General features: G+C 44.2%; 1 protein-coding gene across 1 annotated transcript in view; it reads left to right on the top strand.

The window, feature by feature from the left end:
- DGKK (diacylglycerol kinase kappa) overlaps positions 1 to 11,865 on the top strand; it is a 54,540-nt gene extending 42,675 nt beyond the window's left edge. Inside the window, exons 25-29 of the mRNA XM_054996238.1 lie at positions 281 to 367; positions 7,764 to 7,883; positions 8,250 to 8,361; positions 9,521 to 9,651; positions 10,205 to 11,865. Of these exons, the coding sequence (XP_054852213.1) occupies positions 281 to 367; positions 7,764 to 7,883; positions 8,250 to 8,361; positions 9,521 to 9,651; positions 10,205 to 10,279 (525 nt within the window). The 3' untranslated portion in view covers positions 10,280 to 11,865. The remainder of the gene's footprint in view (positions 1 to 280; positions 368 to 7,763; positions 7,884 to 8,249; positions 8,362 to 9,520; positions 9,652 to 10,204) is intronic.
- The last annotated feature ends 1,016 nt before the right edge of the window (positions 11,866 to 12,881 follow it).

The following is a 12,881-nucleotide window of genomic DNA, read 5'->3' as shown; positions in this document are numbered from 1 at the left end:
TGCTGGGTGACCTTGGGCCGGTCACATGCACTTATCCTAACTTACCTTGTTGTGAGGATAAAACTGGAGAAGAGAATGATGTAAGATGTTTGGGTTCCCATTGGGACCCATTAATAAATGAACTGAATGAATAAATAAGAGCCAAGGAGAGTGAGGAGCCTGCCATTCTGGAGATCTGTCTGGCTGTCTCTCAGCTTACAGTCTCTGTCAGCTAAGAGCATTCCTCGTTCAAGCTTTGTGCAGTCATCATCTTTCTCTCTTTCCTGCCTGGCCTCTTCAGGTTCTGAGTAGAAGCACAGCTGTGGACGTGTCTGTGAGCGTGAAAGCACTTTACACCGAAACTCGAGCTTTTCTGGAAGGAAAACTGGTGAGTGCAGAACCAAGGCAAGAGCAGAGTGAAGGACTGGACTGCGTGACCCCCATCCCCTGCTTCCCCATCATTGCACTTTTCTGGAGCAAGGAAGCATTTCTACTAAGTGGGGAGGGGATGAGCAGCACACCTCCTCCCCTCGGTCAGGTCTCTGGAGAGGCCGAATATCAGTGTTCACAATAAATGGGTACCCTCTACTGAAGCAAAGTGATTGAGGTGCTTCTGGATTTAAAAATGCAGTCCAGGTGCTTAGATGAGGAATAAGCAGGGAATTGCTTTGGAATCATGGGAGCCAGAAGGGCTGTATTGAAGAAGAGGGGTGATGGACTCCCCCTTTAGCATACTCCTCCTTTTGTCTGCATACTATTCCTGCATGAGTCAGAGCCAAACTGCTAGTGGCAGCGGCCACCAGTCCATCCCATAGCTGCCATCGCTTTTTTAGAAGCATTTGTAAGTTTTAAAATTGTCACAAGGCTCTGATCTGGGGAGCTAGCATGGTGTAGCAGCACCAGGAGCTCTCATTTCTTCCCCTTGCACCTTTTCCGCCGCCAAAACCGCAGTGAAACTCAATCACTCCGTCAGCAGAGAGTCTTCAAGGGTCCTCTTTCCCACCATAACCCTAATCCAAAATGCCATCAGTTGTCTTGGAAGTTAATACAGCCCCTTCCCTAAAGAGAGTGCAGCTTCTACCACACATGGCATATGGAGCAACTTGTCTGTGGTGCCCTATTCCACTTTCCTCTTCCTTTAAGCTGAGCACTCATTACACCAAATCATAAATTAAGCAATAGCTCCACCACCTGCTTTCTAGCCACAAACTTGCAAAATGAGCGTCCATCAGAAATGAAGGCAATTCCCTCCCAGCCACTGGAGGAGGTGTTTACCGAACCACCTACCCCAAGCAAAAGGGAGCATAAACCCAGCCCTCTTACAAGGTTCGCCTTTGCTGGTGCTTCAAGACTATGGAGGGAAGAATTCCAGCAGGCCTTTAAACTGCTGTGATGTAGCACTGGAATTTTTGCCACCAGGTTATTTACGTTTGGGATGTTCCAGTCAGTAGGATTATACTGTTTTATCGGATGTATTCTTGTTTTTTTTTTTTTTTTGAAAAAATTTTTATTGGGTTAGAGCATTATTATTTTTACATTACATTCAATTTTCCCCTAATTTTTCGTTTCTAACCCCCTCCCTTTCCCCCCCTTTTGTTGACTTCCAACAGCTTTCCCACCCTCTGTCCCTTTTCCCTTACTTCTATAAAATTCATCTGTCTAAAACAAATATACATTCTCCATTATATTAAGCAGTACATCTTTAACTCCTTTACTTATTATACACCCAAACCGTACATCTTTAGATAAACAATTTATCCCATTTTCCAGTTTTGAATATTTCTATATATCATAAACCTATACATCGTAAACCATAAAAAATTCCCCCCATTTAAATCAAACAATTTGATTTATTCTCTATATATTACTCATTTCATCTTTTTATGGTAATTCTATCTAACTTATCACATAATCAATCAATTTAACTCTTCTATGCATTCAGTTTGGTGCATATAAATCTTATCAGAGAAAGAAAATATTGTTAATTACTCAATCCTCATGTTTAAACCTTATCATTAATTATTCTCTATCAGTATTCTATCACTTAATCTTTACATATCTATATATATCTCGATCAATTAATCTAACTGCTTATAAATTCACATTTCTCTTCCTCCCCCGGTAAAGTCACCCCTCCCTTTTATACTTTTATTATATATTTTATTATACTTCAGTAGTTCTCAAACTGCCACAGTTTTCCTCCCACCTCCCATTTCTTCTCCAGATATTGTTTCAGCTTCTCCCAGTCTGTGTTAAACTGCCCTGAGTCCAGATCTCTCAGTTTTCTTGTCATCTTGTCCATTTCAGCCATGTACAGCAATTTGTAGATCCAATCTTCAATAGTTGGCACTTCTTGTACTTTCCATTTCTGCGCATACAAAAGTCTAGCTGCTGCAGTCATATAAAAAATCAACGTCCTATGATGGGCTGGAATTCCCTCCATTCCCAAGTTTAGCAGCAGGAGTTCTGGGTTCTTATTTATTTGAAACTGTAAAATTTCACTCATTTCTCTTATTATTTCCCCCCAGAACTGCCTAGCTACCTCACACGACCACCACATATGATAGAGGGAGCCCTCATGCTTCCTACATTTCCAGCATTTGTTAGAAGTGTTCAAATTCCCTAGCGCAATCTTCTTTGGTGTCATGTACCAACGATAGATCATTTTATAAATGTTCTCTTTAATATTAGTACATGTCGTTGTCTTCATTGTAGTTTTCCACAGGTATTCCCATGCCTCCATTGTTATTTCTTTATTAAAGTTTATAGCCCATTTCACCATTTGTGTTTTAACTATCTCATCCTCGGTATACCATTTCAACAGTACTTGGTATACCTTGGATATTCTTTTCTTGTCTTCTTTAAGAAGGGTCTGCTCTAGTTCCGAGTTCTCTGTTCGTATGCCCCCTTTTGCAACATCCGAATTGTATAAATCTCTAATCTGTCTGTACTGGAACCAATCATAGTTAGGTGACAGTTCCTCTTGCGTCTTTATTCTGAGTTTAGATACTTCAGTTTTAGTTATTTCTTTGTACGTTAAACATTGTTGTTCATTATCAACAGCTCTCGGATCTATCACCTCGTATGGAACCACCCACAAGGGGGTTCCTTCTTGTAGGTAAATTCTGTACTTCTTCCAGATTGTATATAAACTTCTCCTTACAAAATGATGCAGGAACATCGAGTTGACCTTTACTTTGTCATGCCATAGGTATGCGTGCCATCCAAAAATTTTTTTATATCCCTCTAGGGCTAATAGTTTCTTATTCTTTAATGTCATCCACTCTTTTAACCAAACTAGGCAGATTGCATCATGATAAAGTCTCAGGTTGGGCAGTTGCATTCCGCCTCTTTCCTTTGCATCTTGTAGAACTTTTACTTTCACACGAGGCTTCTTGCCTGCCCAAACAAAATCTGATATTTTCCTCTGCCATTTTTCAAATTGTTTAGAGTCTCTGATGATTGGTATTGTCTGTAGCAAAAACATTACTCTTGGTAACACATTCATCTTAACTGCTGCAATCCTGCCCAACCATGACAAATTCAGTCTATTCCATTTGATCAAGTCTCTCTCTATCTGAGTCCATAATTTTTCATAATTGTTCTTGAACAAATCTATATTTTTTGCAGTCAGTTCAATTCCCAAATATTTCACCTTACTAGTTACTTCACAGTCCGTTGTTTCCATTAACAATTGTTGTTTCTGCTTAGTCATGTTTTTGCATAATATCTTTGACTTCTTTTTGTTAATGAAGAAACCTGCCAAGTCACCAAACTCCTTGATCTTATCTATCACTTTTGGCATGTTCTCCAATGGATCTTCTACAATTAACATTATGTCATCTGCAAATGCTCTAACCTTATATGAATAGTCCTTTATTTTTATTCCTCGTATTTCCTCATCTTGTCGTATTTGTATCATCAGAATCTCCAATACTAAAATAAACAACAATGGAGATAACGGGCAACCTTGTCTTGTTCCTTTACTAATCGTCAATTTCTTGGTCAGTTCATCATTCACTACAATTGCTGCAGTCTGGTTTCTATAAATTTCTTTAATTGCTCTGATGAATCTTTCTCCCAGTTGTAGCTTTTCCATAGTGGCAAACAAAAAATCCCAGTTTAAATTGTCAAACGCTTTTTCGGCGTCTACAAAGAAGAAACCAACCTCTTTATCACAACGCTTGTCATAGTATTCAATAGCATTGATCACTGTCCTTAAATTGTCTCTTATTTGTCTGTCCGGCAAAAAGCCTGCTTGTTCTTCCTCTATGACTTCCGAGAGCCACCCCTTCAGTCTCTCCGCCAATATCTTCGCAAAAATTTTATAATCATTGTCAAGTAATGATATAGGCCTGTAATTTTTCACGTTAGTCAGATCTTGGCCCTCTTTTGGGATCAATGATATATTCGCTTCACTCCAAGTGTCTGGAATTCTTTGATCCCTGAAAACTCCGTTCATCACCTCTTTTAGGAATGGTGCCAGTTCGTTGGCCATTGTCTTATAAAATTTAGCCGTAAGTCCATCTGGCCCTGGCGCCTTTCCTAGATTTGCAGATTGTATTGCCTTACTTATTTCTTCATCAGTTACTTCACTGTTCAACTTGTTTCTCCAAGCTTCCGAAATCTCTGGAAGTTTAGTTTTCTCCAAATATGATGCTATTGATTCTTTGGTTACTTCTTTTTTATTATACAGCTTAGCATAGAATTTATAAAAGGCTCTACTAATGGTAGTCTGCTCCAGGTACGTTTTATTTTCTTCACAGATTTTATTTATTATTTTCTTTTCCCTTTTCTTCTTCAATTGCCATGCCAAATATTTCCCAGGTTTATTAGCACCCTCAAAAGCTTTTTGATTCAGTCTTTTAAGGTTCCACTCCATTTCTTTATTGCTCATTGCTGTTAACTGTTCTTGAAGAATTTTAATTTCCTGATGTATTTTCTTTTTCCCTGGTCTCTTTTTTAACTGTGCTTCTTTGGCCTTTATTTTCTCCTCAATCTCTTGTCTTTTCTCCTCTTTCTTTTTCCTTGCTCTGCCATTTAAGTCCATTAGTATGCCCCTTACAACCGCCTTGTACGCGTCCCAAACTTTACTAGTTGGTACTTCTTTATTCACGTTATATTGTATGAAAAACTTTGTCTCTTTTCTCAATATTTCCATATTCTCACTTTCCTGTAACAAGTCCTCATTTATTCTCCAGGCTTTCCTTTTTCTCCTTTTTCCAAATTTCCACATAATTGGATTGTGATCTGAGCCTACCATCGGCATTATTTCTACCTCCTTAGTCCATAACGCTAAGTCCTTTGAGGCCCAGATCATATCAATTCTTGATAATGTAAGATGCCTTGCAGAATAAAAAGTAAACTGTTTGGTTTTAGGATATTCTCTCCTCCATACGTCTTCGAGAGTCTCTTGTTGAATCAACTCAAAAAAAAGCTTTGGCAATAGTCCTCTTTTCTTTTGTGCTGTTGTAGTCTTTTTATCTAGTTCCAAATCTGTCACTCCATTGAAATCTCCAGCAAGAATTATCTGGTCATATACAAAATCGTCTAAATGCTTCCTTAAATCCTCAAAGAAGCTTTCCTTTGCACCGTTAGGTGCATAAAGTCCGACTACCAACACTCTCTTTAAATTCCAATTACATTCCACTGCTACAAATCTAGCTTCAACATCTCTCATAACAAATTTTGGCTGCAGCTCCTCTTTTATGTACAACACCACTCCTCTTTTTTTCTTGTTAGAGGCCGCTACAAATTCTTTGCCCAATTTTCCAGATTTTAAATATTTTACATCCTGTTTTCTAATGTGGGTCTCCTGCAAACAAACAATATCACATTTTTGTTTTAGTAGCCAATGAAAAATATTTTTTCTCTTATTCGGTGAGTTTAGTCCATTTACATTCCAAGATAATACTTTACACTCCATATTCATGGTTTTGTTGGTAAGTCTTTTTCATTGTCCTTGATAAATCTCTCCATCTCCCGCTCAGATCTGATGCGTTTTTTTGCCCCTCCAAACTCAAAGGACACTCCTTCCGGTAACTCCCATCTGTATCTGATATTCATGTCCTTCAAAGTCTGAATTAGCACTCTATATTTTTTCCTGTCCAGTAACACTGATCTGGGCAGTTCCTTCATTATAATAATCGTCTTGCCATCAATCTCCAATGGATCTTGAAATTGTTTTGTCACAATCCTCTCTTTCATGTTTCTAGTTGTAAACTGCACAATCACATCCCTTGGTAATTTCCTCTGGGTTGCAATTCTCGAATTCACACGGTACGCCACATCTAGGATAGCCACAATTTCCTCCTCCTCCTTCCCCAGGTAATCAGCCAACACCTCAGTCATCTGTTCTTGCGCTGACTTCCCTTCCACTTCTGGCAGACCACGAAAACGAAGCTGCTTCTCCATGTGTTTAGTTTCTGCAACTGACATCCTCCCCTTCACCAGCCTCATCTCTGTTTGTTGCGTGTCTATTAAATTCTCCATCGCGTCTTCTACTGTTTTAACTCTCTGCTGCGTTCCTTGTAATTCACTACTAATCGTTTCCACGCCTTTTTTCACTTCTGACAGCTCCGACTTTACTGTCTGTGTAACTTCTTTGACCTCTTTAATAAGCTCCAATTTCGTATCCTTAAGTTCTTTCATCATGTCTATAAGTTTTTTGTCCAAGTTTTCTATTGCCGATTGCCACTCTTTTTTCGACATCGTGGGGCTTGCTTTAGCTCGCTCCCACGAATCTGCTCTCTTCCTTAGCTCCGTGGCGTATATTTAAACGTTTTCCTTTTTTTCAAATGTCCCAATCTTTGCCAAAATTAATTTTTTTGTATCCAAAATGTCGGGCGTCTTTTCTCTATGGTTTCTCTATGTTATTGTAATCCAAGATGGCCTACTTCCTCTTCCGCTGAAGCCGCGACCCTTCCCCTTTCAAAAATGGCGATTCCCTACTTCCTGTCCGTCGGCAAGGGCCGCTTCCCTCCAGCCACTCTATTGTTGTTACGCACTTCCTGTCTCCCGTCTTCCCACAGCAGGTCTCGCGATGGTGTCTTTTTCCCACAGCTCCAAAACCACAGGTATTCAAAACAATAGTCCGATTTTTGCAATAACTTCTTTAAATTTAGTCTCTTTTAAAATACAACTCCTGCCGAGTCTTCACCTCCTTTTCACTAGTCTGTTGCAGTTTAAAAATCTACTTTCTTTCCTCTCTGTTTTTATCAATCTGTCCCGTTTCAAGAGATAGCGATCTTTACATTCTCTTCAACTTTCTCGGGTTGTAATCGCTGTTTCGATCTTAAATTCTCCTCTCGACTTCCCTCCCCGATCGAAGCTTGGGTATGTAGGTCTTATGCCAGCCGAATTGGCCCCAAGACTGCCACAGAGATTATAGCCGACCCGTCGCAAGGTGGGACCTCAAGGATCGGGGGGGAGACTCCTTGCGTAGAGCCCCCCCTCGTCCGAGATCTAGCTCACCCTAGGGTCTTGAGCGTTCTTTGCCTGCTCCCCGCCTGAGAGCAGTCGGCCGCGGGTTATTTTCACCCCTCCGGCCGGTTAAAACGGCAGTCCGGTCAGCTCCGCGAATGGAGCTGCATTAGACCTCCATGAATCCCAAACCGGAAGTCTATCGGATGTATTCTTGTGAGACCTTCCTCAATTTTGTGTGCAATTTTTTAGCATTTAATGGATTTTAATGTTTTAGAGGCGGTCTAAAAATTTGAAAAATAAATCTCTTTGGGGAGAGGAGGAAATAAAATCTTTCCATTCTCTTCCCCCCCCCTTAACAGCAGTTGGACTCCCCCCAGCAAGAAGAAGGGCTCCGCTGTGCCCTGAGTGCCGTTGGCCAAGAACTTCAGAAACTCTCCGATATTCACTGGATGGCACCAATCATCAACTCTGCGGAGGAGGTGGGTACCCCCATAGTTGCAAGATCCCAAGTTCACTTTTTCCTGTAGGTGATGTACAGTTAGGGACCCTGGGCTAGGGCAGGAGTTTACTTGTCTTCCCAATGATGGGAAATGGTAATCCACTAGAAAAGGAGGAAGTTTAAAAGCGAGAGTCATAAGAGACTGGTTGGAATGCTCTTCATCAACTTTGGAACTGGAATATCAGAGAAAGGAGACAAAAATCACCCCCCCACCCCATCTCTGCTTTTAAATTGCTCATCAAAAGGAGGGAGCATCAGAACACAGGCCAGAAGTGGGGCTCCCTCTCCCTCTCCCCCTGTTCCAAGCAATGCAATGTCTTTCTTCTCTTTCGGGGGCACCAACTAGGAGTCTTCTGGTAGCAGCAACAAAGGGAGCCTGAAATTACGCATCAACCTTGCTAAGCCCAAGCGGGAGAAGGAGAAAACCCAGAAGCAGAAATCCGGCAGCATTACACCAGGTAAACAGCTGGCACTCTCAGAGAGTGTAGGGAGTACTAGTCCATGGTGGCGAGAGGCCAGCGCTTGATAGACAGACCTGCACAGACAGTGTGGAATGTTTCCCTTCCCCAGATGACTAATAAGTCTAACAAAGCCATTCTGGGCTTCTTGAGTTCCAGAAAATCTTTTGTTTGTTCATTTTCACTATTTGTCCAGGCTAACTTCCTCCTGCAGAAGCAGGTTGCAGCAGTGAGGGGTATCCAGGCTTCTCAGGGCTGGACTCAAGTGTGCATGCAGGGAGACCAGGAAAGTGGTTAGCAACTTGGGTAAAATTAAACAAGAGCAAGCATGCAGATCTGAAGGTGTAGAAAGGAGTCCTGGGCCAGTATGTGCAGGCAAGCGTAGCAGTGCTGTGAAAGGGCTGTGTTGCATGGTCCGGAACTGGTGACCCAGGATCTCTCACAATGCAACAGAGGCTCTGCTGGGTGGACCTCCTGACTCACATGCAGCTGCCGCCCAGCAACATTGCAAGAGACCTCAGATTTCCCATTCATGGTACCTTTGTCAATGCTGACCCCCTGAGCACTTGCTTGTATTGCTTGCACAGTTGCTTCAGCCCTGGGCTTCTGGTGTCCTTGTGGATGGCAATGCCTTGGAGAGTCTACACAGAAGAAAAGGGGTACCAGGCCTGCAAGCCTTGACTGGAACAGCCTTTTTTACTGTTAGCCTTTTTCTGGGGAAATGATGCTTGCTGGTTTGGAGGAGGGGCACAAACCCAGATTGCAGCTGATTGTGAATTGTGCTTGTGTAACTGCCCTTGTATTAGCACTCTGCTGTGTTAGCATCATCATCCTTTCAGTGGAGCCAATGGGCAGCTGGGAGGCTGGCTTTGCCTTGAATTGCCAGGGGTTAAGTAAGCCAGAGGAATGATCAGGATTCACGTGTAGGGACCAGCTGTAGTCTAGCTCTTGGGGAGCACTTAACCTTGGACTGCAGGGATTCCTGGCGTCCCAGCACCCTTCCAAGCTTGCTGCTGCTGCTGTTTCTGTTCTTTGCTTGCTCATGTAGCTGCTGCTGTGCTTTGCCATTCTCTGTGCTGCCTCCCAAATGGCTTCTGCTCAGCACACTTGCCCTTTCCACAGCTGAATCGACCATCTTTTTAATTTTCCTTTTTGCTAGTGGACAAATGGGGCCCTGAAGAAGTGTCGACCTGGCTGGAGGCACTTGATTTAGGGGAATACAAAGAAATTTTTATGCGCCACGACATCCAGGGCTCTGAGCTGATCCTACTGGAAAGAAGAGACTTGAAGGTACTCCCCCTGACATGCTTGTGTGCCCAGGCACCTCCTGCTCTTACATGCAATTGCTTGTGTTGTGGGTGCTTGCATGGTGCATGGCATTGCCAAGTTGGGCCGCTGATATGGGCTGCCTCTCCTTTGTCTGTGCTCCCCACTGTGCAAGTAGCCAGGAAGATTGGTCAGTAGGTGTGGGGAAGAATTGAGAACTTGAATCAGAGGAGCCACCCATTGAGAGCCTCTGCTACACCTACCTGCCCTCTTAGGAACCCCTCCTAGATTTGCTGTGCCTTTGCCATTTTTTAGACAGCATACTTTTCCTAGCAGATAAGTAATGCAACAGCTGCACCTGCTGAGGGCTAGAGAAATAACTACACAGTGCTCCTTACTGTGTTTTAGTAGCCATCATTTCACTCCAGTGCACTTCTGTTCAACTACAGTGTGTATAGGGTGAAAACGGCAGGAAGGGGCTATCTGTAGCAAGGACACAACTTCAGAACCGTCCAGCTGTACTTGGATAATGGTCCTCATCTGATGACTAACTAGAGTTGCTCTCTCTTTTTTAAAGGATCTTGGGATATCAAAAGTGGGCCATGTGAAGAGGATTCTCCAGGGAATTAAAGACACTACCAGCCAGCTTTAGATGCCAGCAGGAAGCTGCAGCTGAGCCCTCCCTCCCCTCATCTCAACTGTGCCGCCAGTCTTGGTTTGTGGAACCCGTCACGTTGGATCTGGACCTAGCCGGAGCCTGGGTGCCCTAGAACCCTGACCCAAGGACAGCTTCCCATGCATTCCATGCAATGAGTTTACATTTCTGTGTTTGCCAAATATTGTGGCTTGGCTGTGTTTGTCCCTCATTGCCTCCTGCTCCTTCCCCTCCCCGTAGCAATTCTGATGTCTTTTTTGGTTCATGTGTCCAAGCTGCTTTAAGTGAAGCCATTCATTCCCATCCATTCCTGGTAATTTGTTGCGGGGGGCGGGGGGGTGTTCCTTACAGCTGTTCCTGGGCTCACTAAATTTGGTTGCTTTAGTGCTTGGCAATGCTGTGAAACACTATCAGATGACAGGGAGCAACTTGGAGGCAGGTTAACAGACTGCTCCACTGGGTAGTTAAGGCCCAGAAGACCCCAACCCCACAACTAAAGGGTGATGGGCACGCCGCAGAAGTCTCCTAGCTTCTCTGTTGAGCTGAAGCCTTGTCCTCTGCTTGGATGTGTCCAGCCTGCAGAGAGGAATGTAGCAGTGTGCCCTGCTGTCCAATAAAACCAAAGGCAGTGGCAGGCTGTGGCGGCTTTCCTTGCAGGAGGAAAAGAGGGGAGTGCACCTCTGGGCCTGAGAGAGTCTCCAGGACCCTTGACAGCTCCATAGCCAGGCAGAAATGTAACAGTGGTCCTTGCTACTGCACTTCTAGATGCCCTGCAGCTGTTATTATTTTTTAGAGTGCTTTCTGTCGGGGGTAGGCTAAGAGCCTCACCCCAGAGTTGGCATCTCCAAGGTCTGCCAGTGCCTTCCTTAATCTCCCTCCTATGTCCCCCTTTCTGTTTAGATTAAGCATGGAGATGACATGGGGGGAAGGGGCCACAGTGCCCCCTCCCCTGTGAATAAAAGATGGTTTGCAAGGGGTTGACCCACCATGATAACAGCAGTAACTTGCGGTTTGGTTGGTGCTGATCTCAAGCAAGAAAGTTGCTAGTTTTTCATTAGACCTATTTGGAAGCCAAGTAAGCAGCTGCAAGCTTTTGAGTTTTGCTTCTACCTGTCATCAGCAGGTAGAAGCTATGCTACTCAAAAACTCCTATAGACTAACAGAAAAAGCTCTCGTCAAAAAATCTTTTCATGCTTGCACGGTAACTGTATCCTAAAACCTGGGTGGGAGCAGGGGTGCTCTCAGCTTTCCAAGGTCTTTAGCATGAGGTACAAATGAGAATCTGTTTTGAAAGAGTCGCGCCTGTGCCATATCTGCAGAAGGCACTGCCTTGGCACTAGGATGGCTGCCCTCCCTCTCTTTTTGTGGAAACATGGCTTCTGCCCCCAGCCTCTGTATGACCAGTTGCATGGCTCTCTTAGCCCCTGGAAGAGGAGAGCCAGGGAAGCACTTTCTGCTTCTTCCTGAGCTGCTTAAATGAAATAACTCTACCTTCCCCACTGCTTGGGGAGAATGTAACTAGTTTGGAGAGAAAAAAAAGCTATTTATTTAAAGAATTAATATATAAAGCTTAATTTATTTTTCACCTGTGTTGCGCAATTGCACTTTTCAAGCGCCACTCCTTGGTGGAGGCTATCTTGTCCGTTCTGAGGGTAGGAGGAGAGACCTTCAGCTCTGCCTATGGCTGCCTGTGCAGTGGGATGCTCGGAGGGGAGGTGGGTGCACCTCTGGGCCTTTTGGGAGGGAGGAGTCAACCTCTTTAGCCGTTGCTGTTTGCCTGCTGGCTTTGCTTTAACTGTGGCAGACCATCTCATGCACCAATACAGTCATCACTGCATGAGCTGGGCCCTGAGAGGCCCTCGATGCCATGATCCAGGCAGTTTTACAGGACTGGTGCCAGAGAGAGAGCAACTGGGACTGCTTCCGTGGGAGAGTAGCAAACAGAAGAACCAGCTCTCCTCCCCTCTGAGGCTGCAGCCAGAGGAGCATTGCAAAGAAGCTAGGACGTGGGCAACCTGAAGAATGCAGCTGTCCCTGCAGCCTGACTGGGCCTCCCTCTGGTCTCTGACATTCCACTGCTGGCTTTTCTGCTGCCTGCTGTTAGGAAGCTGAAGATTAATACATGCCAGTCAAGGGCACTACCACACCAGGTCCTTTGCAGTAGCTCTGAGAACTCTTCTCAAGGCTGCAAGCTAACAGCTCAAGCATCTTCTTTTCCTCTCTCCCAGCCCCCTAGTGCAAAACAGCAATGGGGGGGGGTTAAAATAGGGCTTTGGCTTGGGCCAAGCCACTGCTGCCTCCTTCTGTAAAAGCCATGGTGCCTGAAGGAGGCAGAAATATTGCTACAGACTGGTGTAGCTATGGGAAGCTCAGCAAACTATTAACAGCCAGCTTTGGTGGGGGGAGTCCCCCATTGCCACCTGGAGCAGCTCTTGCTCTGCAGTTTGTGCTGTTGGGGGGGGAGGGTTGGGTGTATGGCTGCCATCGTATTTTCTTGTGCTAAAGTGATTGATTTATATCGTGACTGTGAGTGTAGGGGAAAATGGGGGGGGTGTACATATTATTTCCTCCTGAGGGAAAGCTGGGGGAAGAGGAGGCA

Source organism: Eublepharis macularius, chromosome 13 (genome assembly GCF_028583425.1).
Source record: "Eublepharis macularius isolate TG4126 chromosome 13, MPM_Emac_v1.0, whole genome shotgun sequence".
NCBI classification, from domain to species: Eukaryota; Metazoa; Chordata; class Lepidosauria; order Squamata; family Eublepharidae; genus Eublepharis; species Eublepharis macularius.
This window is presented reverse-complemented; position numbering and strand designations above follow the sequence as displayed.